This window comes from Psammomys obesus, unplaced genomic scaffold, assembly GCF_907164565.1.
Source record: "Psammomys obesus unplaced genomic scaffold, mPsaObe1.curated_primary_1811, whole genome shotgun sequence".
In the NCBI taxonomy this organism is placed as follows: domain Eukaryota; kingdom Metazoa; phylum Chordata; class Mammalia; order Rodentia; family Muridae; genus Psammomys; species Psammomys obesus.
In genome coordinates this window covers 16742119-16765741 of record NW_026585504.1, presented here as the reverse complement: position 1 = coordinate 16765741, position 23623 = coordinate 16742119, and the positions used below count along the sequence as shown (strand labels likewise).

General features: G+C 53.6%; 1 protein-coding gene across 2 annotated transcripts; it reads left to right on the top strand.

The window, feature by feature from the left end:
* Bahd1 (bromo adjacent homology domain containing 1) lies at window positions 1-23071 on the top strand. Of its 2 annotated transcripts, none has more exons than XM_055597221.1 (7): window positions 1-148; window positions 14270-15676; window positions 17511-17893; window positions 18555-18714; window positions 19126-19202; window positions 19944-20035; window positions 20884-23071. In XM_055597221.1, exons 2-7 carry the CDS (start codon window positions 14284-14286, stop codon window positions 21071-21073), a joined length of 2295 nt encoding a protein of 764 aa, XP_055453196.1. In that variant the 5' UTR covers window positions 1-148; window positions 14270-14283; the 3' UTR covers window positions 21074-23071. The 2 variants fall into 2 exon arrangements, with proteins under 2 accessions (XP_055453196.1, XP_055453119.1); XM_055597144.1 differs by having other exon boundaries at window positions 19935-20035.
* Window positions 23072-23623: the final 552 nt, after the last annotated feature.

The following is a 23623-nucleotide window of genomic DNA, read 5'->3' as shown; positions in this document are numbered from 1 at the left end:
CGCCCGGCCCCGGCCCCCAGGAGGAGGCGCTGACGCAGCAGCGTGGAGCCCGGGAATTGAGCGCCCCCGGGGGGTTCCAGCCGCCGGATTCCAGCCCGGCCGGGGCCTGCGGGCGCCCAAAGCCGCGCCGTCCGCGCTGCTCGTCCCGGTGAGCTAGGGGCCGGGATCCAGGAGGGGGAAGGGGCGGGCGGGCGGGCGAGGGAGAGCGAGCGAGCGAGCGAGCTAGGTAGGCGGACTAGCAAAAGGGAGAGAGGACCGGCCGCCCGTCAGCGCGCCCCGCCGAGCGCGCCGCGCCGCCGCCCCCGCCAGCCCCGGGAAGGGACGGACGGACGACGAGAAGCAGGTGCGGCCGCCCGCCCGCCCGCGCGCGCCGCCTCCCTCCCCCGGGTCCGGCGCCGCGGTCCCGCCATCGGGGAGCGCAGCGCGCCTCGAGGTGACAGCCCCCGGGGGGCGCCTGCCTCGCAGGCCGGGGGCGGGGTGGGTGGCGGCCGCAGGGTGGCAGCTTGGCCGGGCGGCGGCGGCGCGGGCGTCCCGGGCTACGGAGGGCGGGAGGACGCGGGGCGCTTCCTCGCCGCGGCGGAGCCCGCTGGCCTCCGAGTGCGCGGGCGGCGAGGCCCCCGCCGCGCCCCCTCCCCCATCGTGGTCCCCGAGGCGAGGGGCCGCGGCCGGGGGGGGGGCGTCGCCGCGGGATCGCCCTCTCGGGGGTGGGGGGGTCGCCCTCCCGGGTTGGGAGCCGACCGGCTATTACCGGAGGGGGGTGGGGATGGGGGCCGCGCCCGGGCGAGGGGGAGCGCGGACCCGATCGCGATCGGGTCGGGCTGGAGGAAGGGAGGCGCCGAAGACGGAAGGGGACCGGTTCGAACAGCGAGTGTGGGCCGCGGGAGGCCCTGTGGGGACCGTGCGGGGCGGCGGCCGAGTCCGAGGTGGGGCGGGGGGAATCGAAGTTGTCAGACCGCCTCCAAGTGACAGCGGGACCCGGTGCTCCAGGCCCGGCCTGGTTGTGTCCTGCCAGCCCCGCCGCCTGTCCTCCGGGGCCGGGGGCCGGGTCAGGTCGGGCCCGAGGGGCCCGCTCGGCGGCGAAGAGCCGGACAAAGGCGGCGCCCGAGTGGGCACAGGTAGAGGTATCGGGGAGGGGAGCGAGTCCGGGGCACCCACCCCAAGGGGCGGGCGACGGGGCCGGACTCTGCCCTGGGGACTGCGGGGGCCGGGGCGTCCACCGGGAGGAGCTGCGGCACTGGCTCTGGGCTTTGGCCGCAGATCGCCTCGCGGCTCCGGGAAGAGTGGGGTCGACTTAGCCAAGGCGGAGGGGCAGGGGTGGGGGGTGTGCGCACCGAGTGCCCTGGCCGGTGGCGAACGGGTTGCTGGACTCGTGGAGGTCAGCGCTGCCTGCCAGCAGTGAAAGGCTTTCAGCGAGTCTGTCTACCGGGAGAGCTTTAACTCCACCTGGGATGTCTCCTAGTGGCCCATTGTCGGCAGTCTGAAGAGCACAGAAGACTACTTGGCTTGGGACTAAGGGACCCCACACACACATTGTGCCCTCACTACTGCTGTAGCAGTTTTCCTTAGGCAAGAAGGTACCCACATGGGGACACGATGAGCTAGATCTATGAATCCAGGCAGAAATTTGATGATGAGATAAAATAAGGCTTCCAGTTCTCGTCTTTTGTACCACCTGACACACCTTCCAGTCTTCAGAGGGGCCACATTTCTCGGGGACACCACTGTCTTAGGACACTTTAGAAGCCCTGGCTTCAGCTGTGCGCATCGCTAACCCCAGCGGCGACCAGCCCTAGGCTGTATGCGTTTTACCCACTTGTGAAAATCCACTCGGTTCCAGTCCCCCCCCCCCGCCCCCTCCCCCGTGATCTTGTTGGGAACAGGAAGAGAGGAGACTCGGCTGATAACAGCTGAGAACATAGCCTTTTGCTGAGAAAAATCTGGTCTGGAATGGCACACCAGTGGGACTGGTCAGGAGCTCACCAGGCTGTCGTTGGCTGTAAGCCCACCTTGAGAAAGCTGCCTGTCTGCCAAAGGGGCAGCAGGGTGTGGAGTTCATTCGAAGCACCCCGTCTCTCTCCCCAGGAGAGTCTGGACCCCAGCTTGGGTGGGGTTGAGGCTTGTGAGGAAAGGGGGGTATTTCTTACTTCACACAAGAGACTGAAGTTTGCTTGAGAGCATTTAATTGTATGTCTAAAATCCAGAGAAGGCTGGAGAGTCTGTGCTATTGCCAGGTTGCACTATATGTAACTTCTAGTGGCAGTTAGAAGGGTGACCTGGTTTGGCTGCTGAAAGGTGGGAGTTGCCAAAATAGCATTTTCCTCTGTGACAGGGTTTTTACCTGGCAGCAGACACATGCCTGTGTTTAGGAGAGCTGGCTCTGGGGAGTTGAGCTGTTCATGAGATGTGTTTTCACTCTGTTTCTTTCTGTCTGTCTTTCCTCCCTTCCTTCTCCCATCACTCTATCACTCTATAACCAAGGCTGGCCTGGAACTTGGAGCGTTCCTCCCTGATTGCCTCCTGAGAGCTGGCCTTACCTTGTGTGCACTACCCTGCTGGTTTTAGTTTGTTCTTTTTGTTACCTTTCTCGCTCCCTCTCTGTTGCCATGTTCCCATGTCATTTTCCTCCTCCTTCCTCTGGCTCCTCTGATTCAGTCTGCACACAGCTACTAGCTCTTTCTCCCTTCCACAAGTCAGTTTCTTACTAAATTGTGGTTGCTCTCTTTTTCCTGCAGTCTGACCCTAGTCAGCGTCCCTAAGGCTATTTGTTAGTCATGCCTTGCACATTTGTCTGTCCCCTGCCCTTTGCTCCTGGCTCCTACCCTTCCCTTCTCTCCCACTTGTCTATTGTCCTCGTGTTTGTTGCTCAGGCCAGTGAGCTTTGAAAATGGATTTTCTTACATGGTATTTTCTAGAGTGTTTTGTAGGTTGGAACTTTCTTAAGGATAGGAGGAATGAGCTAAACATGAGTGCACAGGCGTGTCTGTGTGTCTCTAATCTTCCTCCCAGTTTTGTGTGCATTGTTGTTGAATGAATAAATGTAGTTGGCTGTGGAATTCTGTGGGGGTGCAGGGGAACCTTTGGCTTTGTTAGAAATGCTCATATGGATTCAGTCCTTGGAGGTCTCTGACCTTTTCTGTGAAAGGTATATAAATAGGGCATGTTTGTGAAGCCCTGGCATGGGCACTTGAACTGCTCTTTCTGATCCATCCGCTGGTGAAATCAGTCCTGTAGATTGTTCACATGACACCACACAGATGTGAATTGGAAAGGGGCCGAATCTTGTTTTCCTCCTGTCCCCACTAAACCGTTCTCTCTCTGTACCCAGCTTTGCTGTTCCTTTGCAATCTACTTGTTGTCCATGCTAAATGAATCCATATGTCTTACCTCTTCACATCTGGGTGTAAATGAGGGAGAAAACACTATTTGGAGAACAGAGACGAAAAATAAACCTGGATCAGTCCCATGGATGGGATTTGTAGTGTTCCTTTCTGTAGGAAGTGTTTTTACTGACTTTGGGACTATGTCTGCCCCAAGTTGGATCTTTGGGGTAGGAATACTATCCTTCCAGGTATCTTAGAAGTTGGTTTGTATTGATGATCAAGCCCAGGCGCTGGGGACTCGGGAGAAGGCTGGTGACTGGTTTGAAGCTAAGTGGTGAAGAAACGTCTCCTGCATCCATTCTCTTTCCCCAAACCTCTCTTTAGTGCCCCAGTTTGATGATTAATGGACCAGCGTTTCCCTTCCAGTCGGGAAGACTACCCCTCACAGTTGCTATGGCAATGCAGACCTCTCCCCCATCAATTAAGAAGGGAAAAAAAAAAATCGTACTACTTCTCCTTTTACTGTAACAGAAAAGCCACCTCAGAACACCTTTCCCGGGTGTTCTCCTCGCTTGCAGTGTGCATCCTGGGATACAGTCCTTTCCCGCTTCACGGGCATTGCCTGAGTTTCTTCATATTGATCAGATTCTGCCCCTCCTGGAGCCAGCAGCTCTAGAACAGTCAGGAGAGGAAACAACCTTTTAATCTATTCATTCATGATGCAAATTACAACCCAGAAAGAGCACTTCTCTCTTCTGTAGGGATAGAGGAAGTGTCCTCCGTATGCTCTCCGGTGTTTAGAGGCTTGAATTGGGTGGCATCTGACACTAGAGAAGGAAATTTTAGCAGACCTGAAAGAAATTCAGCCTATCATATCTACTTGAAATTGTAGTTCAATGAAAATTGGCTAATTATTTTCATTTCTTCCCACTTCTCCATCATAGCATCTAAAAGGGCTTAGAATGTTTTCATTTTATCTACTCTTGTTCCTCTTGGCCTTGCTCAGGCAACATCTGGCCTCTGTGCCCTGTCGCAAGGTGAGTCATTAAGGAGAAGGAAAAAAATCTTAAGGGGGAAAAAATCCCCAGAGCTGAAAAGTAGCCTGTGTTGAACTAGAGCTGCCAGCAAAAGCTGCCGAGTTTATGGAGCATTATATGAACAGTCCCGACATTAAAGGACCTCCTTTTTATGAATGGGTTGTGAAGAATGTAAATAAAGCATCTCTCAATGGGGAAGCATTTCACATAAGCAGCACTACCCCTGCCCAAGCATTTATGGGAACTTGCTAGCACAGTCTGGCAGGGCTTGTTTCCTTTGTGCCTTCAACTTTGGAGAGACAGGGGGAGTGTAAGCAGAGTCCGCTTTGGTTCTGAGGGCACCCTGGACACTCTGGCTTTATGTGTTTGGCCTTGTCTTATGAGCCAACACAGTGTCTTTTAGCCCTAAAAAGATGGAAAAATACCATGTGTGGTCCAGAGCTCATGAAAATTGGCAGCCAAAGGCTCCTGACACCAGGTGATCTGAGGTTCTGTAGCCCCTGACCCCTCAAGCTACGTAGATCTTTGGAGGTCAGTCCCGGGAGGTCTTGGACGATGAGATCCTGCCTAGTTTTATGGGAGGCACCTAGCTGGACTAAAAAGGACTGGTTTGAATTTCAACTCCATAATGTTTCTCCAGCCCATCTCCTGGTTTCGCCACTAATGAGCTGTAAGATGGCTAAAAAGGTGGAGGAAACAGTGAGCTCCAAACGTCCTGCTCAGGGCTGCCAGGTCCTGGGGTCCCAGCAAGGGTATGGGTGTCCATCCCAGGCATCTAGGTTAGAAAGCTGGGGATCAGAGGTCTCTGGGTTTGGAGAACAGGACCCAGGGTGCAGTCACTATGCTGGAGAAGTGGTCGTTACATTTCTCTTTGCATGTGGGTGATACATGCCAGGATGGTTATCTGACTTGATATGGTAGACTCCGTGAGCTTCTGTACAGGCTTGATCTGCCAGGGAGGAATGAGGATTTGTCTCTCAGTCTGGCTTTATGAATTGGTAACTTCCAAGGTACCATAACCAAGTTACTTGAATGAAAAGACAGGTGGCTTTTCACAGTTAATGATACCAGTACTAGCTAAGGACTTACTTGGGACTAATTATTTCCTCTTGCCTCTGTGGGATTTGGGAAGAACAGATGTGTTGATTCGCTGGCCTGGAGTAAAGGGATGTGTCTAGTGTCTGCTTCCACCAATAAAACTTTTTCAGTTTCCTGCCGCCGAAGAGAGGAATGGGCCCTTCTTCAAATGTAGACACTTGTCGGGTTTTTGTGTGGCAAGGTGGTTTAGAAGTGTGTTCTTAGGATAGTTATTATCGGGGTACCAGTTGATGCTGGGAGATCCTGACAGGTTTGCCGAAAGCATGAAACCATAGTAGTACTGCCATGGAGGTCGCTGGCTGCTTCCAGCCCCGAGTTGGGGGTCCCTTGCTTTGCACTTATAGGAATTCACACAGTTTCTTCTGAGTGTGAAAAAGAATTCTATGGAGAGGAAATACTTTAGAGGAAGTCGAAAGTACTAGAGATTATCTGCTCTGAGGAAGGGAAGCCAGGAGCAGTTACTGTCTGTAAGCTAAGGTGGCTATCTACACTGACTGGCCATTTGCTGTAGAAGCCAGGGGAGAGGGAACTCCCTCAAGCCTGTAGACTTTCGTAGGTGCTTGGGAAAAGCTCTTTTTCTGCCTTTACTGTAAAATACAATCTCTGGAGCACTCACTACTTTCTATGTAATAAAAATGGGTTTGTTTCAGAAATGCTTATAAGAGTTTATTCGGAACTTTGAGCCAACTTTTTATAGGGTTTGTTTGTTTGTGTGTTTGTTTTCCTTATTTGGAGTCAGGATCCTTTATAGCCAAATCTGCCTGGAACTCTCCATCCCTTCTGCTTTACCTGGAGTGCTAGGATTACAGATGTTTGAACACATCTGTCTGTGTGAACAGTTCTTAAAGCTGAGGATTCAAGAAAAGCTACTTTTCCACTGGGCTCTGACCCAGCAGCCATATCCTGTAAGGCCCTAAAAAGTGGCAGAACGATAACAGTGTAGAAAAAGAATGGGCTCTGCGACACACCTGGATGTCCAGCCTTGGCTCTTGCTTGTAACAGTTCTAGGAGGTGGGGTGGAGGAGGTGTGACATGTACACGTGGACTCAGCTCATCAAGCTTGACAGTATGTGCCTTTACCTGCAGAGTATTCCCACCCCCTAGCCCCCTGCCCCCTCTTAATGAGCTCTTTGTATCTGTTTCAGTCTGCTGAAGATGTGGTGGCAACAGCTTTTTCCCAGGACCATTAGGATAGGTGCAGTGGGTGTCGTGTGCTAAGTGGTGCTGGGTACCAAACATGCAAAGGAACATTCCTGATGCAAGAAGAGCCCCTGGTGAATCAAGTTCCCTGCCCAGTCAGAGATTTGGGGGATTGGTCTTTGCTGCTGAGTCCACCTTCCTGTTATCTTTTCTGGATTTATTGCTTATTTTGTTCTGAGACAGAATCCTGTCTTACCCAGGCAAGCCTCAAATTAACTGTGTAGCCAAGGATGACCTTGAACTTCTGATCCTCATGCCTCCACCTCTAGCATGCTGGCGTTACAGCTGTCCATCAGTCACCCCGAAGTGCTGGGGATCAAACCCATTGCTGCCTGCATTGGGCAAGCACTGCCCTTCATTCCAGACTGTCACTACCATTCTTTGTCATAAATGTGTGTACACTTACTCATTAATGGGCGGGGGCGGGGGTGACAAGTAGTGTCTTCCCTTGAGGTGGATAGGGCAGACTGCGAGAGAAAAGGGGTCATGAAAGAGTTGAGTAAATACAAATTAATCTATGAATGTGGATTAATCTCAGGAGGCACAATGGACTCCGGGGAATGAGGGGAAGTTGAAGGTCAGAGGGCTCCCTAATCCAGATATTTGAAGTCCTTAGGTTGCTTCAAAAGCTGTTTGTTTGGGAGCGTATTCTGTTTTTGGATTTTTGGATTTCAGGTGTGCAGCTGGTAAAGTATGTGTACATTTTCCACAATGAACTGGTAACAAACAAACAAACCCAGAATTCTAAAATTCTTACAGATCCAAGAATTTTGAATAAAGGGTTTTTCAACCCTTGTGAGTCAGGCTTGCAAGCCAGCAGCTAGGTAAACCTTGTGGATGGAGTTTAGTAGCGGGGAAGGCAGAGCCTACCTGACCCTCCCTCCCCGAGGCTTGCAACCTGTTGAGGTAGCATTCGAGCCTGCCTTGTGTCTCTTTCCCTTAGTGGAATGTTTGGAAGGCTTGGCCCTGGGACTTGTTTTTCATGGCTGCCTCACTCAGGAGGTTCTTTGTTGGGAAGGTCTAGGGCGGAACTCACCCACCTGACCTGGTGGGTGACTTCTGTTGAGGTAGCTGGCAAGCCACTGGGGTCTCCTGTCTTACTCAGGCTGACCTGAAACTCCTAGGTTGCTGAGCTTGGCTTAAAATCCCTTCTCCCCCTGCCCCCCCCTTTTTTTTTAACTGATGTTGATGGGGATTTGCAAATGTTAAGCAAGAAAGTGCTTTTCCTCTGAGCTCCATCCAGAAGTCTCTCCTGGTGGATGAACACACATTCTTTGCTACTCCCGGGCAGGCTCACAGAGCAGGTTGGTGAGCTGTGGACTCTTTGTGAAGAACGGTGCAGCCATAGTACAAGGTTTTTTCCTTGGTGGTAAAAGCCCATTGTTGGGATATGGGAAGCCCTGTCCCTTTCCCTGTCTCTAAACAGCTGCCGGAGCAAATGGGTCATGCCCCAAACATAAATTTGCTTCTGGCAACCCAGCCCAGGTGGTGGGGTCCGAGGGAGCCTGACCTGGAGATCCTGTGTCCCCTCCACCCTGGAGTAACCCTTGTTGGAACCCACCAGGCTGAATCTAGGGCAGATTTCCTCCGTTGGCCTTCCTGCACCCTTCGGGATTACTCAGGGATTGCTAACCCGGCCTTCCCTGCCGGGGCTTTTGTTCTCATGATGCAGGCCCTCTGTTGATGAATCAGAAGCGCCCTCTGCAAACCTCTCCGCCAGGCTCCAGGCTCGCCGTCACAGCCTTCTCATGCAGTGTCCACCTGTCCCCAGTCCCCCATTCCACTAGCCCACACTCCAGGTTCTGTCTTTTGTACTTTTCTTTTTATCCCCTAGCCTGGGACTTGTAGGGTAAGGAGGGGAAGAATAGGCTGGAGAGATGGCTCGGTGGTTGAAAACACTGGCTACTCTTCCAAAGGACACAGGTTCAAATCCCAGCACTCACCTGGCATTTCACAACTGTCTGTAATTCCAGTTCCCGGACTTCTGACATGCTCACACAGATATACATGGAGGCAGAACACCAATGCAAATAAAATAAGATGAAAAATAAAGAGCAGTCATTGCTCTTGCAGAGGACTCAGGCTTGATTCCCAGCACCCACATGGTGACTCACAGATGTTTGTAACTCCAGTCTCAAAGGATCTGATGCCCCGTTTTGACCTTAGTGGGTATCGGACACTCAGCTGGTGTACATACATGCAGTCAAAAACATTTGTACGCAAATGGTGATTTTTAGAAATAAGGAAAAAAAGAAAAAAGAAATGGGCTTGTATTAAGCACCTGGTATTTACTAGGCACTTTATACCTGTCCTTACTTAATCTTTAAAACAAAGAGGCTTGCCTTGAAAAGTAAACCTAGCAAGGAGTTCAGGCTCTTTTCCAGTCCCTATCGGGGCTCAGCTCTGCTGTGGGAATGGCTGGCGGCAGGGGCAAAGGTCAAAAGAGGTGCCTGGGTATGAGCAGTGGGTGCTCTGGGTTCTCCCAGGGTGCACCAGGAAGAGCTAGGGGAGGGTCAGCTGGCTAAGGTAGAGAGAGAGAGGCTCGGGCCTTTAAACAAATCCCCTAGGGCCAACAACGTGGCTCAGTGGGTGAAGGCATCTGCTGCCAAGCCTGACAGTCTTGTTCAGCCTTCAGAGCCCTCACAGTAGAAGGAGCAAACCAACTCCTCCCACAAGTTGTCCTCCGACCACCACATGTAACACTGGTGCATGCACTCACACACCTATGCACACATACCAAAAAATGTTCAGAGAAAGCCCCTAAAGACTGTGTCGTGGAACAGCACAGACAAACTGTGCTCTCTGCCCACTGTCCTTGTTTGGGAATCTGTAGCTGGGAGAGGAGATGTCTTTACTCCTTATCCTCAGCCCCTACCTGTAGGAAGGGCTGTGTCTCAGTGCTCTGAGGCAGTTTCTGGCCATCAAAAGCTTACCGTTTCTGTCTGCTGTTACTACCCTAAACCTTGACCGCGAGACATGAGAGTCTGTAGCCTGAGTTAACCCCCACCCCACACCCCCAGGGGATGTGTGTGATTTTACAGTTACTGGGAATGGGATGGCCACCTTCTCTCTGGGGCTAGAAGTAAGCCAAGGTCTGAAGCTTTGGCCATTTAAACTCTCGTGCTGGGTTGTCAGAATTGATAAAAGTCAGACCTGGCTGTCAGGCTCAGCCAACCTGACAGAACCAGATTCTGCCTGCACGGGGTGGGCATGAATCTTCCCTGCACAGCTCTCACTCTGTCTCTCAGGGGTCCCAAAGGCCTCAGTGTGACCAGGGAGGAGCAGGTGTAGTCTTATAGGCCCTAGACAGTATTGGTGCCTCTGGATGGCAAGTGTGACTCCTCAGATACATGCCAGGCCTAAGGACAGTCAGAGACAAGCCATGGCCACATGGGTGGGGCCTGTTCCCTTTGGGTGTGCTCTGTGCGTCTTTCCTGGCCCTGGGTTTCTACAGTTAAGCTCAGTTGCAAGGTGACTTGAGTACCTGCAACAAAGTGAGGCCAAATTGGCAGGGCTGGCGGCCAGAGCCACTGTTCTCCTAGCAGGTGGTGCCCAGGGTTTTGTGGATGCCTTCAGTGGATTCTCAAGATACACCTGCCACCCTGACCCCATCTCGAATGTGGCCCTGTGCTTCCCCCATCCCACCCCATTGACCTGTAGTGGCTCCACAAGGGAAAAGGGACAGTGTTGCCATCTTTCTTTAGGATGGTGCATTTGGGGGCGGAATAGTAACAGCAGAGTTCAAGGGCAGGCTGATGTTTGCGTGCTCGCCTAGGCTGCTCTCTGCTCCCGTAGAGAACTAATGGTTGGTACTTCTTCCTTGGCAGAGAAAGGCTTCTGCTCTCCTGCTAGGCTTCCTCAGGGTGTCTTGCCATCCTTGTCAAGGCTGGGAAGTAAGGTTTATTTTGCTGTGTCCATTTCAGACAAGAAACCTCAACTTCAGAGATGTTTGAAGTAACCTGTTCATTTGAGGCAGGGCTAGGTTTTTTTTTTTTTTTTTTTTTCCACATTTTGCTAAAGCTGAAACTAGAACCTGGAACCTCATGCTTGGTAGACATGCCTTTTACCGTGGAGCTGCAGCCCAGCCTAAGCCAGGTCTTCCTCGCCTGATAGGCGCTCAGTTCTATCTGCTTTTCACAAAGAGATTCAAGCAGTGTGGTACCCTTGCCTGGCTTTACCATAAACAGTCCAGCAGAAGCGGCTGTTTTCCCAGGCCATCACTCGTGTCCATGAAAAGGAAACAGTGCCTTTGTACACTTGTTGCTTTTCTTCTTCAGTAAGAAGATTCAAGAAAGCCAGTGTTTCTGGCAAAGGTTTCTTCTTTAAGAGGTAGAGCAGCTCCGGCACTAAGATTGAGGCCTGGGGCACAGTGTAGTCAGGGGAGCAGGAGTCAGTTCTACTTTCCTACCCAGGGGCAGATTTAGTTTATGGGAGTGGTTCATACTCTGACCTGGAGCCCGGGCCCCTGACCTCCTTTGCTGGGGCCTTCAGTTGGACACGTAGCACCTTGCGTGTATACTGCCTCTATTGATCATTATGATACGTGGTGATCTGTGCACACGAGACAGAACATCTTGCCGTTTCTACTTCTGGGGGATGGCTTCAGCCAGCCCCGGGCGGAGCTGAGTCACACTGAAGCCTAGCCTCACTCAGCCTGACACTTCAGATCCCCCTCAGTGCTGAGCCTTTGATGTACCTGGAGTGGAGATTGCTGGCTTGCCAACTTTGGCATACTCTTGGGGATTTTGGATTCGACTTGTGGGGTCTTTGGCCTAGAAGATCTGGCCAGCCACTGTCCTTCAGGGCAGCTGCTCAGCACTGATGACTGTCGGACTGGTTTTCCCCAGCAAGAGCTTGCTTGATACCAGCTAGGTAAAAGGTAATTGCCCTGGGGTGTCCGTCCCAGGAACCTTCTCTCAGGGGGCCAGCCCTGTTTGTGCAGGGACAGGGCGTCCTAGAGAGCCAAAGAGCAGCCCCACCACTTGACAGCAGTAGAAAGGTCCTAGTTAAACTAGTGTAAATGGGAGAGCTGGCAGGAACTGCTGTCCTCCTGGAATGGGGGCCAGGTGTCTGGGATTCCCTTTCCCCAGCCAGGGCCCACCTCTTGCAGGTCGGAAGGCCCCTGGCAGGCTTTGAGCCCCTCCACCCGGCCCCACCCCAGGGAAAAGCTGCTGCTGAGGTTCTCACAGGTGCTTCAAAGCATGACTCACACCAGCTCTCCTCTATGCAAGTACAGCAGAAGCTGGCAGCAGAGACCCCAGCCTCTCCTCAACACAGCTTCTGCGCCACCACATGAAAGCTGGAGGTTCATTTGCAGGGTGCTTTGATGGCCCTGGCAGTCTCTAGCCAGTGACAGGAGGTTTGGCAGATGCAGTGAAGGCTAGCAGGAGGCTCCTGTGCTTGGCTTGGAAACAGGGCTTACACCCTGTGTTGTAGAGGTTTACCGGATGTCCAGCCCTGGTGGGGAGGGGGGAGCAGTGGCTCCCACAGTACTGAATGGGAGGAAAGTGAAACCATCGTTACACGCTGTAGGGACAGGCTCCTGAAAGAGAGCAGTGGCCACTGTTCTCTCTCGCCCTCTGCTTGGGTTCTTTAGGGTGCTAAGAAGGAAAGGCTGAGTACAGAGAGATATCCCAGGACATTCTACCCACCCATGTAACCAGCTTCCAGCAGGCAGCCATTCTCCTTCCTGCTCAAAGCCCTTCCAACTAGCCATGCTGTTCTCAAGCTTGTGCCTTTTCCCTCCCCCACCCCCACCCCCACCCCCCCCTTTGCTCTGTACTTGGTGTCCATGTCCTCAAAGGCCACAGGACCAGGTGACCTCACCCTTGGCCCCAAGCCATTCCCAGGCCCAGCTGCTCTGGCGACTTGGGGCCTGCTGAGGGGCTTCAGCCCATGTTTAGCTGCATTGTCTATTCCCTCATCCTTCATCTCCAAGCTCCTCGGGGATGGGGAAGCAGGACTTGGCTTTGCCTAGAAATGCAGATATGGTTGGGGCGTGGTGCTGTTTGCTCTTGGCTGCTCCACCACTGGCTCGGGGTGCCCTGGTTCGAGAAAAGGGCCTGTGGGTTGTCTGCGCTTGGGATACTTTTGAGAGTGAAAGGGCCATGCTGGCCAGTGTGCTGAGCAGCCAGGACAGTGGTCACTGAGTCAAAGCAGAAGAGACTTCAGATCTGGGAGTGTTAGGAGCTCCGCCATTTTGGAATGAATGGCTTCACCTCCTGTAACTGTCTTGCCTGGGGCCTGATTTCTGGACAGTGGCAATCCGCCCCACCCCCCGCCCCAAGTGGCCCAATTGCTTCTTCCCTTTTGCAATTTTCTCAGTTCTTTCTCCATGAGGGTTGTCTACACTGTCCCATCAGCTGAGTTTTCTCAGCACCCTTTCAATGCTAGTACAGTGTGTCTGTGGAGAGGGGCCTCCCGGTGACCCCTTCCACTGGCCCAAGACTACAAAACTAACTGGGAAGAACTTGGCAAAGCCTGGAAATGCTCAGGCTTGGGGCTTTCGGGGTTAAGTCCCTGCCCGTCAGGGACTTCTCCCAGAATGAATAACAACAGTGGGGAGACTAAGCTGAAAAGCCCAGCCTGCAGGGTGGGGAGGGGTCCCAGGGTGCCGGGTCTGGCGCCTCGCTTGGCAGCCCCTGTGCTTCCAGCCCCTGTGCTTCGGAGAATAGATAGGAAGCGAACAGCTCTGCAGCCTGGCCACCTCCCTCACCCCTGCAGCTTCGCATTGTCTTCATGGTACACAAGTGTGCGGTGCCCAGCTCAGCTAGCTCTGTCTGGCCTTTGTTACTTAGAACTTGGGATCAGGCTGCCCCTGAGTCTGTATAGTAAGTAAGGTCTTCGAAGCCAAAGTTAGGGGATCGTGCCTGGTCGTAGGCCTCCTCAGGCTCCCCGAGACAACCTCTGTCCCTCCTTGTCCACTCCCTCATACCTTGCCTATCAGGGAGAACTGAGGGACAGGGTTGATCCTAGCCTAATGTCCTTCACCGACACTGGTCTCCGAGCTTCCTTTCTCTAGAATCTGAATCAAATTATGGGCACACTCAGGCCTTAACCTTTCGTAGGGTTTTTCCAGAAAGATTCAGTTATGGCTCTTTTGATGTATGTATCTAATCAAAAGTTTTGTAGAGTATTATAACCAGGATGGACTTGCCCTTATCCCGTGCCCAGTAGACAGGTTCTTTGGCTCAAGACCTCTCTACCCATCTCTTCATCCTCCTGTGGCCAGTCTCGGAAGCCCAGGGCTGAAGTAGGAGTTGGTAATATTTTGGTCATGTTTCTGAAAGGCCCCTATCACCTCAGCCCACTTGTGGCTGTGTCTTCAGAGCATTCTCTTAAGTGTCTAGTGGGAGGAAAAGAAGAGGTCTGCAGGTTGCTCTTAGCTCCTTCTGTGCGTTGGCATTGGTATTTGTGGCACTCCTTGGGCTTTCCAGGAAGATAGGGGGAGCCAGTCCTTGCACAGCTGCTGTGGAAGGCATGTCCGAGGAAATTCCAAGCTGCAGGACAAGAGCAGGAGTGAGCCAGAGTCATTCAGGTGCAAGTAGATGGGGTGCAGCAGGGGAGAAAGGGCACATTTCTGGGTTTTCTTATTCATTGCCTTTTGCCCTACAGGTTGGAGGGATTCCATGACACACACTCGGAGGAAGTCCCTTCCTATGCTGAGTTCCGGCCCCACTGGCCGAGGGGAGCCCCTGCAGATGGAAGACAGCAACATGGAGCAGGGGGCTGAAGATGTGGAGCCCGGCATGCCTGAGAGCCCTGGACATCTCACAGGGCGCCGCAAGAACTACCCGTTGCGTAAGCGTTCACTGGTTCCAGAGAAGCCCAAAGCCTGCAAAGTGCTGCTGACTCGCTTGGAAAGTGTGGCTGGCCCACGGAGTGCAGATGAGGCTGACGAGCTGCCCCCCGACCTGCCCAAGCCCCCAAGTCCGACCCCCTCCGGTGAAGATGCCGGCCTAGTTCAGCCCCGCAAGCGGCGCCTCGCCTCCCTTAATGCAGAGGCCCTCAATAACCTGTTGCTGGAGCGGGAGGACACCAGCAGCCTGGCAGGTGCGCGCCGGAGCCGGGACCGGGCCACAGGGGCCTGGTCTTTCTCTAAGAAGCGACCTCGGTTGGAAGAGCTTGGAGAAGGAAGTCGAGACCTGTCCCCAGAGCCAGCCCCAGATGAAGGTGCCCGTCGAGATGGAGACCCAGCTCCCAAGAGACTGGCCAGCCTAAACGCAGCTGCCTTCTTGAAGCTCAGCCAGGAGCGGGAGCTACCTCTTCGACCTTCTCGAGCCCAGGCAGAAGCAGATGGGCGCTCCACTGAGCCCCTGGCACCCAAGATCCTGCGACCAAAGTGGGCCAAGGTCAATGGCAAGAACTGTCCCAAGGCTCGGCAGGGGCCTGGCTCTGGGGAAGCTACAGGGCCACCCAGCTGGCAAGAGCAGCCTGATGAGCCTTGGCCATCTGCTACTCCTCGTGGGTCACCCGTCCAGCCATCTCCCCAGGCCCCAGGCAAGGCTCTGGAGAACCCCTTGCGCCCCAACCTGCCTCTGCTGATGGGTGGGCAGGCAGCCCTGAAGCCAGAGCCTGGGCGTCCAGGCGAGGAGTCACCTGCCCCCAAGCAGGAACTGCATCAGCCCTCTTTCCCTGCACCTCAGCTGTCTCCGCTAGCGATGCCTGGCAACCCAGCCGACTACAGTGGTCTGTGTGGAGGGCCTGAGCTCACTGCGCTTGGCAGCTTCTACCTGTACTGTGGCCAAGACGGGCTGCAGTGTGGGGGCTACTCCTCCTGCCCCATGCTCCCGGAAGGCAAGTTGTCTCCGGTGGCAGCCCCCAATGAGGGGCTGCTCATGGCCCCGAGCTCAGTGCCCTCTGGCATCCCTTTCCAGCCCCCTCCCTGGAGCTCATCTCGCTACTGTTCTGGTGAGGACACTGGAGTGAATGGCTACAGCATCTGTGGGGTGTTGCCCCTGTCTCTCACCCGAATTGGCACTACCTGTGGCAGCTGCCCCTACAAGATGCCTTTTACTGCAGGTAAGCCGTACACGGTGCACTACGGAGTTGTTTAAGATGCGGCATCCCAGGAGGCTGGGGTGTAGCTCTGGCCGGGGCTCTGTTGGGTCTAGCTACTACCTGGGAGGCAGGAGCTTTGAGAAGGGGGAGTATCTACTCACGTAGGCAGTGTTCTAGACCTAGGAACAATCCCAGTGCCCTTGGTCGGCTCTTAACAGCCTCTTTGCACAGACTGTCAGGGAGATTTGGCTTGGAAGTTAGTTAACATTGCCATAGAACTGGGACAAGGTTTCTCCTCCCACACGGGGATATTCTCCTTCTTGGGCTTCTGTAGGCGCTGTGGTACAAGCCTATAAGCTCAGCTACATGGAAGGCTGAGTCAGGGTTCAGGGCCAGGCAGGGTCACAGAAGGAGACCTGTCTCAAACAAAAGGAGAAAAAGGGCTGGGCTCAGTGGTGATAGGAATGCTCACTTAGTGTGCTTGAGGCCCTAGGTTCAATCCCCGATCCTGGGGGAGAAAACAAGGCTACTATCTTTGCCAACTTATTCCCACGTCTCCTCTGTCCTGGGCTCTCCCTTGGAAAGCTAATGTTCTTCATGTTCCAGAAGTCCGGACCATCTCTGTGCTGGCTGAGTTCAGCATGCACAGGGAAGGTTGGTGGTTATGGTCTCAGGAAGTAGTGCCAGCTGTGGTGGGATAGTTTTGTCCTGGCTGTACAGGCTTTGAAAAAGACAAGGTACAAGGGCACGGCTTTGTGAAGGGCTGAGTGTGGTCAGGGTGAGTGGGCCTACTCAGGAAGAGACAGCAGTGCTATCTGGTGTGCTTGCAGTGGGAGCAGCCCCACAGCCATGTTGTCTTCAAGCCCCAGACACCTGCATGTTTCTGGCTCAGCTGGTAAAACAGCATCAGACTGTAGGTTGTCAACACCTGCCTCTCCAGGCTGCTTTCGCCAACTTCTGGCTAGAAATGAGGTGACTAAAGCCATCCTGACCAGCAGGTCTGCCCTGCGCAAGAGAGGAGGGCTGGACCCTCCCTATGTTCTTCCCTCTTCCCCCCACGTCCCTTCATGTTGGGGTCTATAAAACAACTTTATAGCCCACTTGGCTCTGGCCAGACTGGTTATATCAGGTTCTAGCATGAATTGGAGTCCTAAGAAACGAGCAGGCTGCTGCTTGGCTCTTTTTCCTAGATCCTCACCCTTCACCCTGAGAAGCAAGACCACCAGTGAGCACTGTGTGTCAAGCACCATTCTCAGTGCCTGACACACAGGTCACAAGGTGTGTAATTAGGCAGACTCCTCCAGAGTGCCTTCATTGGAATGTTCTCCCCTGCTGTCTTTCCTCACGACCATTGGCTAAGCCAGGAGCCTGTTTCCTCCATTTACGAGCGGCAGTATTGGTACCTACCTCAGGGATGTTGTAAGGGTGAAATGAGTTAATATATAAATAACAAAAACAGTCAGGAAATTCTGTGTCATACTCTGAGCACTACTTAACATTGCTCAGAGGGGCCAGAGCGACTTGCCTGAGGTCACGTGGCTGGTAAGTGGTAGGTGTGGGACTCAATCGCAGTCTGGTTGACTCCAGAACCCCTCCCTACTCCTCAGTACCGTGCAAACCCTAGAGAAACTTAAGTCACAGCTAATGAGGATGTTTTGCTGTTACTCTTTCTAGTTAGAAAGGGACACCCAAATGTCTGCAGCTTGGTTTCCAAGGTGAAGAAAGGCCCCTGTCCCACCTGCCACCTCACTAGCCTTTGAGTTGCACCTTGGAACGCAGTTGGGCTTGAGACCTGAAAGCAGGTCACTGGACAGGGGCTTGTCCTACTTGCCTTGACCCACTCTCCTTTTTCCAGAAGGCTGCAGGTCCCTCGGTCAGTTGGAATTTCCTCTCCCAGAAGCTGGCCACCCAGCCTCACCTGCTCACCCCCTCCTGGGATGTCCTGTGCCCAGTGTGCCACCTGCAGCAGAGCCCATTCCCCATCTTCAAACGCCCACCTCAGAGCCCCAGACGGTAGCCCGGGCATGCCCTCAGAGTGCCAAGCCTCCGAGTGGTTCCAAGTCAGGTCTACGCACAGGCTCCAGCTGTAGGCACACTGCGAGGAGCAAGACCGCCCGCAGGCCCAGCCACCCCAAGCAGCCTCGTGCCCAGCGCCCACGGCCTCGCCGCCGCCGCCGCCGCCGCACTAACGGCTGGGTGCCTGTAGGTGCCGCCTGCGAGAAGGCAGTGTATGTCCTGGTGAGTGTTAGCGCTTAGCTGATGGGAATGTGTGTCCCAGTGGGACACGGGACATGCCTGTTCAGGAACCGGTCATGAGGCTTCTAGCCCTCTCCCCCAGTTCTGTACCACATGTCCTGGTGGTGTCTTACTGTCACGTGCTTCTCAGTGACCTGAGCTTCCGCTTCCCATCCCTGCTCAGTCCACCTTCCATCCTTTCAGAGAGCAACGGTAGGAGGTGACAGCAGTGTCACCTGAAGTGCTGAGCAAGCCAAGCGTGTCCGTCACCTGCTTTGTCCTCTTCAGTCCTCACCACTGCCGCTCCTTATGTACCCCCACGGTCTCTTTTACAGATAAGGAAACTGAGGCTAAGCCAACCTGCCCAAGGCTTTGCCAATTAAAACGGTTATTTAAGGGTTTAAATCCAAATTGTCCCATTACTCAGATGCTTAGCGAGCCAGCCACATTCCCACTCTTTCACATTACTCTTTTCCAAGCATAGGCGTTCCCCACCCCCCAATCCTGTCTCCTAAAGCCAGGCTTGGACAGGAGGACCCAGCCTGCAGCCATGCTTAGTGGGTTGACTGCATTGAGGAAGTAGAGTGGATATTAGTCTGTGTCCCTCCGTCCTCACTCGAGAGGGGCCCTGAAAACTTACTTGTGTCACTGGTTCATTGCCCAGGATGAGCCGGAACCCGCCATCCGAAAGAGTTACCAGGCAGTTGAGCGACATGGAGAGACAATCCGAGTCCGTGACACTGTCCTCCTCAAGTCAGGCCCAAGAAAGACGTCTACACCTTATGTGGCCAAGATCTCTGCCCTCTGGGAGAACCCTGAATCAGGTACCTTTCCCTCAGACTGGGAAGCAGAGGAACAACTACCTTCAGTTGGCCCCTGCCTAGAGTTTGGCCTGGCAGAAGGCCACTGTTCTTTCTGCCTACCCTTCATTTGGGTCTGTCTCCTGCAGAGGCTGTGGCAACCTTGTGGCTTGAGTTGCTATGCACTCATGTTAGCCCCCAGAGCCTGAGCGCTTGTCCCATACATTACCCATCAGTGCCTTCTTGCCCATCTCTCCACGTCTGACAGCATTCCAGGTTGCCGAATGCCTGGCCTTGGTCGGGGGACACAGGTGGCCAGAGCCTGCAGGATAGGGCCGAGAGCTCGGGTTGGACAAACCCCTAGGGCAGGTGGCCACTGTCCTAACTCAGCAGGCTTGTCAGCTCCAGCCATGACCTCTTCTGTTGTCCCCCTAGGAGAACTGATGATGAGCCTCCTGTGGTATTACAGGCCTGAGCACTTACAGGGAGGCCGCAGCCCCAGCATGCATGAGGTGAGCTGCCTGGTGGGGGGTGGGGATGTTTAACAGGGGCATAACAGGAGATTGTGGCATTAAGACACAGCATAGGGAAAGGGCAGCTAGGAAGCAGCCAAGTCCTTTCCCCAAGTCCCCAAACACTGTCCCAACTTACTTTCCAAATAGGAGTAATGGCCCTTGAGGGCCAGGGGCTTTGAAAATGGGAGTGAGTAGTTAGGGTCTAACAACAAGCTGGTGAGGTGGTGGGTAGCACTGCAGACGTGGCGGCTCTTAGCGCCTAGCCCCTCTGAGCTCAGTTCCCGTGGCTGAGGGCAGTCCAAGCTCACCTTTGATTTCCTTCCTCGTTGCAAGGACTTTTCTTTTTTCTTCCCCCCCCCCACCCCTTTATTTCTTTTTTTTTTTTTTTTTTTTTTTTTCTCTTTGAGACAAAGGCTCACCGTACAGCTCTGGCTAGCCTGGAACTTGCTATGGGTAGACCACACTGGCCCTGGACTCAGAGATTCATCTGCTAGAACGAAAGGCTTGCACCACGCACTGCCCCTTTCTGGGACTTTTCATTTCATGGGGGGATAGGGACCAGTTTCCTTTCCTCTTAGGGCTGGTGTGGGCAGTTAGATTAAACTCCGTTGCTAGCTGGAGTTGGCTCTGATCAGTATTCCCTGCGGAGGACTCGCGCCTGCCCTGTCCCTGGAGCTAGGTGCCTCTTTATAGCTCCCATAACCAACCTGCTCCTGTCCCCCCCTTGAGCCTTTGCAGAATGAAGTTTTCGCATCGAGACATCAGGACCAGAACAGTGTGGCCTGCATTGAAGAGAAGTGCTATGTGCTAACCTTTGCCGAGTACTGCAGGTAGGTGCCTCGGCCACCAGCGTCTGACCTCTCCCTCGGACTCAACCGGGGTGATACAGGGCGACTTCATGGAGCTCTAGTCACCTTATGCCCTGGCCCAGTCTTACCGATTCCGAATGTTCTTCCCTAAAACCTTTCTCTTAAGTAGACCTTTTTTTGGTTGGTTGGTTGGTTGGTTGGTTGGTTGGTTGGTTGGTTGGTTGGTTGGTTTGGTTGAGGCAAGATAGTCCTCGCTGTCCTGGAACTCACTTTGTGGGCAGGCTGGCCTCAAACTCAGAACACTGAGCTCCACCTGCCTCTGCCTCCCAAGCACTAGGATTAAAGGTGTACACCACCACACCTGGCTGGGGTTTTATTTTTTTAATTAACAAATAGAACTGTCCCCTATTAGAAATCACAAGTTAACCCAACCCTCCTGATCATGTTGTGGCCCACTGCTGTTCTGAGAGAAATGTAAGGAGATAGCTATCTGGGGAGGAGGCCTTGGAAGCACAGCACTTGGTTAAGGGGCCATGGGTTGCTGGCCTATGGTTCTCTTGGGGGGGAGGGAGGGCAGGGGCCCTATGGATTCTGGGTCCTATGGGAGAAAGGCATCTAAGTCCTTAGCTTGGCCTGGGGTGCCCATCTGAGCACCCCGGGGTGGAGATTCCCGAAGATTCAGTCTTCCCTGAGGTTGGGCCTTGTGTCCAGGGGCTGAGGTCAACTGGAAGTTGGCGGAGTGCACACAGCCTTGGGGATAGGAGTAGAGGCATGTCCCCTCTCAGCTCCAGCTCTGTGGTAGGGCGAAAAAGGAATTGGTTTTCCTGAAAAAGTGACTGTGCTCAAGACAGTAATGATTTGTCATGCAGATTTTGTGCCATGGCCAAGCGCCGGGGCGAGGGCCTTCCCAGCCGAAAGACAGCACTGGTGCCCCCGTCTGCAGACTATTCCACCCCGCCCCACCGCACAGTGCCGGAAGACACGGACCCCGAGCTGGTGTTCCTTTGCCGTCATGTCTATGACTTCCGCCATGGCCGCATCCTCAAGAACCCCCAGTAGCCGCTTCATACTCACACTGGGGGCTGCCTTCGGGAGAGTGGGGCCTGGGGCAGGGGCCACTGCTTGAAGCACAGCACTTGGTTAAGGGGCCATGGGTTGCTGGCCTATGGTTCTCTTGGGGGGGAGGGAGGGCAGGGGCCCTATGGATTCTGGGTCCTATGGGAGAAAGGCATCTAAGTCCTTAGCTTGGCCTGGGGTCCCCATCTGAGTACCCCAGGGTGGAGATTCCCGAAGATTCAGTCTTCCCTGAGGTTGGGCCAAGCCTGAGAGACATGGGCCAAGGAAGGGTGGGGGCATGTAGAAGGGGTAAGGTCCTTCCAGAACCAGGCCCACCAGGCCCTTTTCTAGCCTCCTCAGGCCTTCCAAGGGGAGCAGGAGCCAGCTTTACCTCACCCACTGTGACCCACTGCTTCCCTGTCAGCCTGGGGCCTGGCTCTGCAGATTCTAGCACAGCGCTGGCTTGTTCCAGTTGAGTCAAGGGAGCTGAGCTTTGACTTCCTCCTCCTGGACTCGAGGCTTTTCCCTGGCTTTCTTCCTTTACCCTTGCAGTAGCCACTGGTGCTGGCACAAGTTGACCCTGCCCACCCATGGGTGTCAGCCTCCTGTCAGCTTTCCATTAAGGGCCACCCAGCAGGTCTGGCTTCCCAGAATACTGGTCAATATGAAGTTTGTCAAGTCTGGAAGAGCAGATGAGTGCTGGGGAGAGGGTGGGGGGCAGGGGACAAGGGAAATTGCTACCTGATTTGTTGAAGATTTTTCCTCTTGCCTTATACTTGGAGGTTCTGGGAAACCTCTTGCAGAACTTCACACATGACTCTTCAAGCCACACCCACCTGAAATCAAACCAAAGGAGTGCTGTGGCTCCCCCTGCCCTGCCACCCCTTACCCCAGTCTTTTGTAGATTGCACTAATTTACATCCCAGTGAGAATCAACACTGTATCAGTCCACAGACCCGAGCTGCAGCCACTTCCTCTAGGAGCTAGGACCTGCATTTTCAGTTTGTTCCTGTTGCCCAGAGATCGTTCTGGCCTCGTGCTCCCTGCCAGGGATTGATCAGGAGGCTCAGTCCCCTGTTGGCCTGGCCCCGGGCTTTCCGAGGGGCTGAAAGCCTGGTTATCTATCTGTACCTTGTTTGTACCAAAGAGGAGCATGGGGTCTGGGAGGGTGCAGCGTGGTGCGGTGTGGTTTGGGCCCAGTGCTGGGGCCCAGTGCTGGGACCCTGCCGCCCAGGCACTTGTACAAGAGCATGCTTCAGGGGCATATGCTGTGCAAGGTGGCACTGGGCCCTCCTAGAGAGGAGAGACACCGGTCCTGCAGCTCGAGGATATGGCACCGGGGCGAGGACAGCCAGGCACAGGCCTCGGCGGGAGGTAGTAGTGAGCCCTGAAGGCAAAGACTTGGCAACCCCAGGTCCAGGTCCTGGTCCTTAGAAGATAAATTACTCCTTTGGGTAATTGGACTGGGTGAGGCTTGAAGGCTTCAGAGGTTAATCTTTGTCTTGGAAGCCCTGTCCCGTACCCAAAGGAAAGACCTTGTATTGAACAAGCTCTTTGGAGGAAGGCATCAGTCTGAGAGAGCAAGGCATAAGTAAGTTGTCAGAGCTGTGGTAGACCCCTTTGGAGCCTGCTCACTCTAGGGTGCTGCCAAGGAGCCCAGCCTCACCCACGGGAGAGGAGATAAAGCCCTCCTAGCAGGTGGGGCTACTGCCCAGATGTTAAATGCTTTTGGAATCTCTTTAGATGTGGAAATATTTTTTCGAACATGAAAATGCAGCTGGTAGAATTTCAATGGAAGTATAATCCATGTAAAATATATTTTAGTTGATATTTTGTAAAATGCACTTTTTGTGTGTGTCGATCCTGGTTTCCCAGATCTGTATTTCAGTGTTTACAAGGGAGGGGGTACTTTCCTGACCTCCCTTTTGACAGAGATTAGAAGTACTTCTTTAAGAAAAATAAATAAATTTGAGAAATTGTATTGATTTAGAAAAGAATCAATTCCTGTGCGTCCTGTCATTTTGAGGGTTTTGTTTGGGGAAGTTGGTTTGGGTTTTGGCATATAAATATGAATGGGCTCACCATTCTTGTTTCAGGGGTTCTGGTTAATTACGCCTTGCAGCACGAGTATTTACTAAGGCTAATGAGGGTGCAAAGCTAGAAAAACAGGAAAGTGAGAAGAGACATGAAATGGGAGCTTGAGGTTAACAACGAGGTAGCCACAACTACTGTCTAGGTTTGTGAAATTCTTGGGTTGCCGGTCCTGGTCTGGTCAGTGACCTGAGTGGGAGTTAATCTAGATTTTCATAAAGAATATCATACCATAACCTTGGAGAACTGACTAGAGACTTCCATATTTGATGTATTGCAACTGACACTCCTTTTGTGGTGTGGAAACCGGACCACATCTTGGGTCCAGTGGTTTGACTGGCAGGGACCTCTTTACTGCTTTGTCATTCTGGTATGGTGATGTGGAACCTAGCCCACATCAAAGTGAAAGCTCATCCTCAATGCTCTCCATTTGTGATACGGACAGTCAATCAGTGTGCTGGC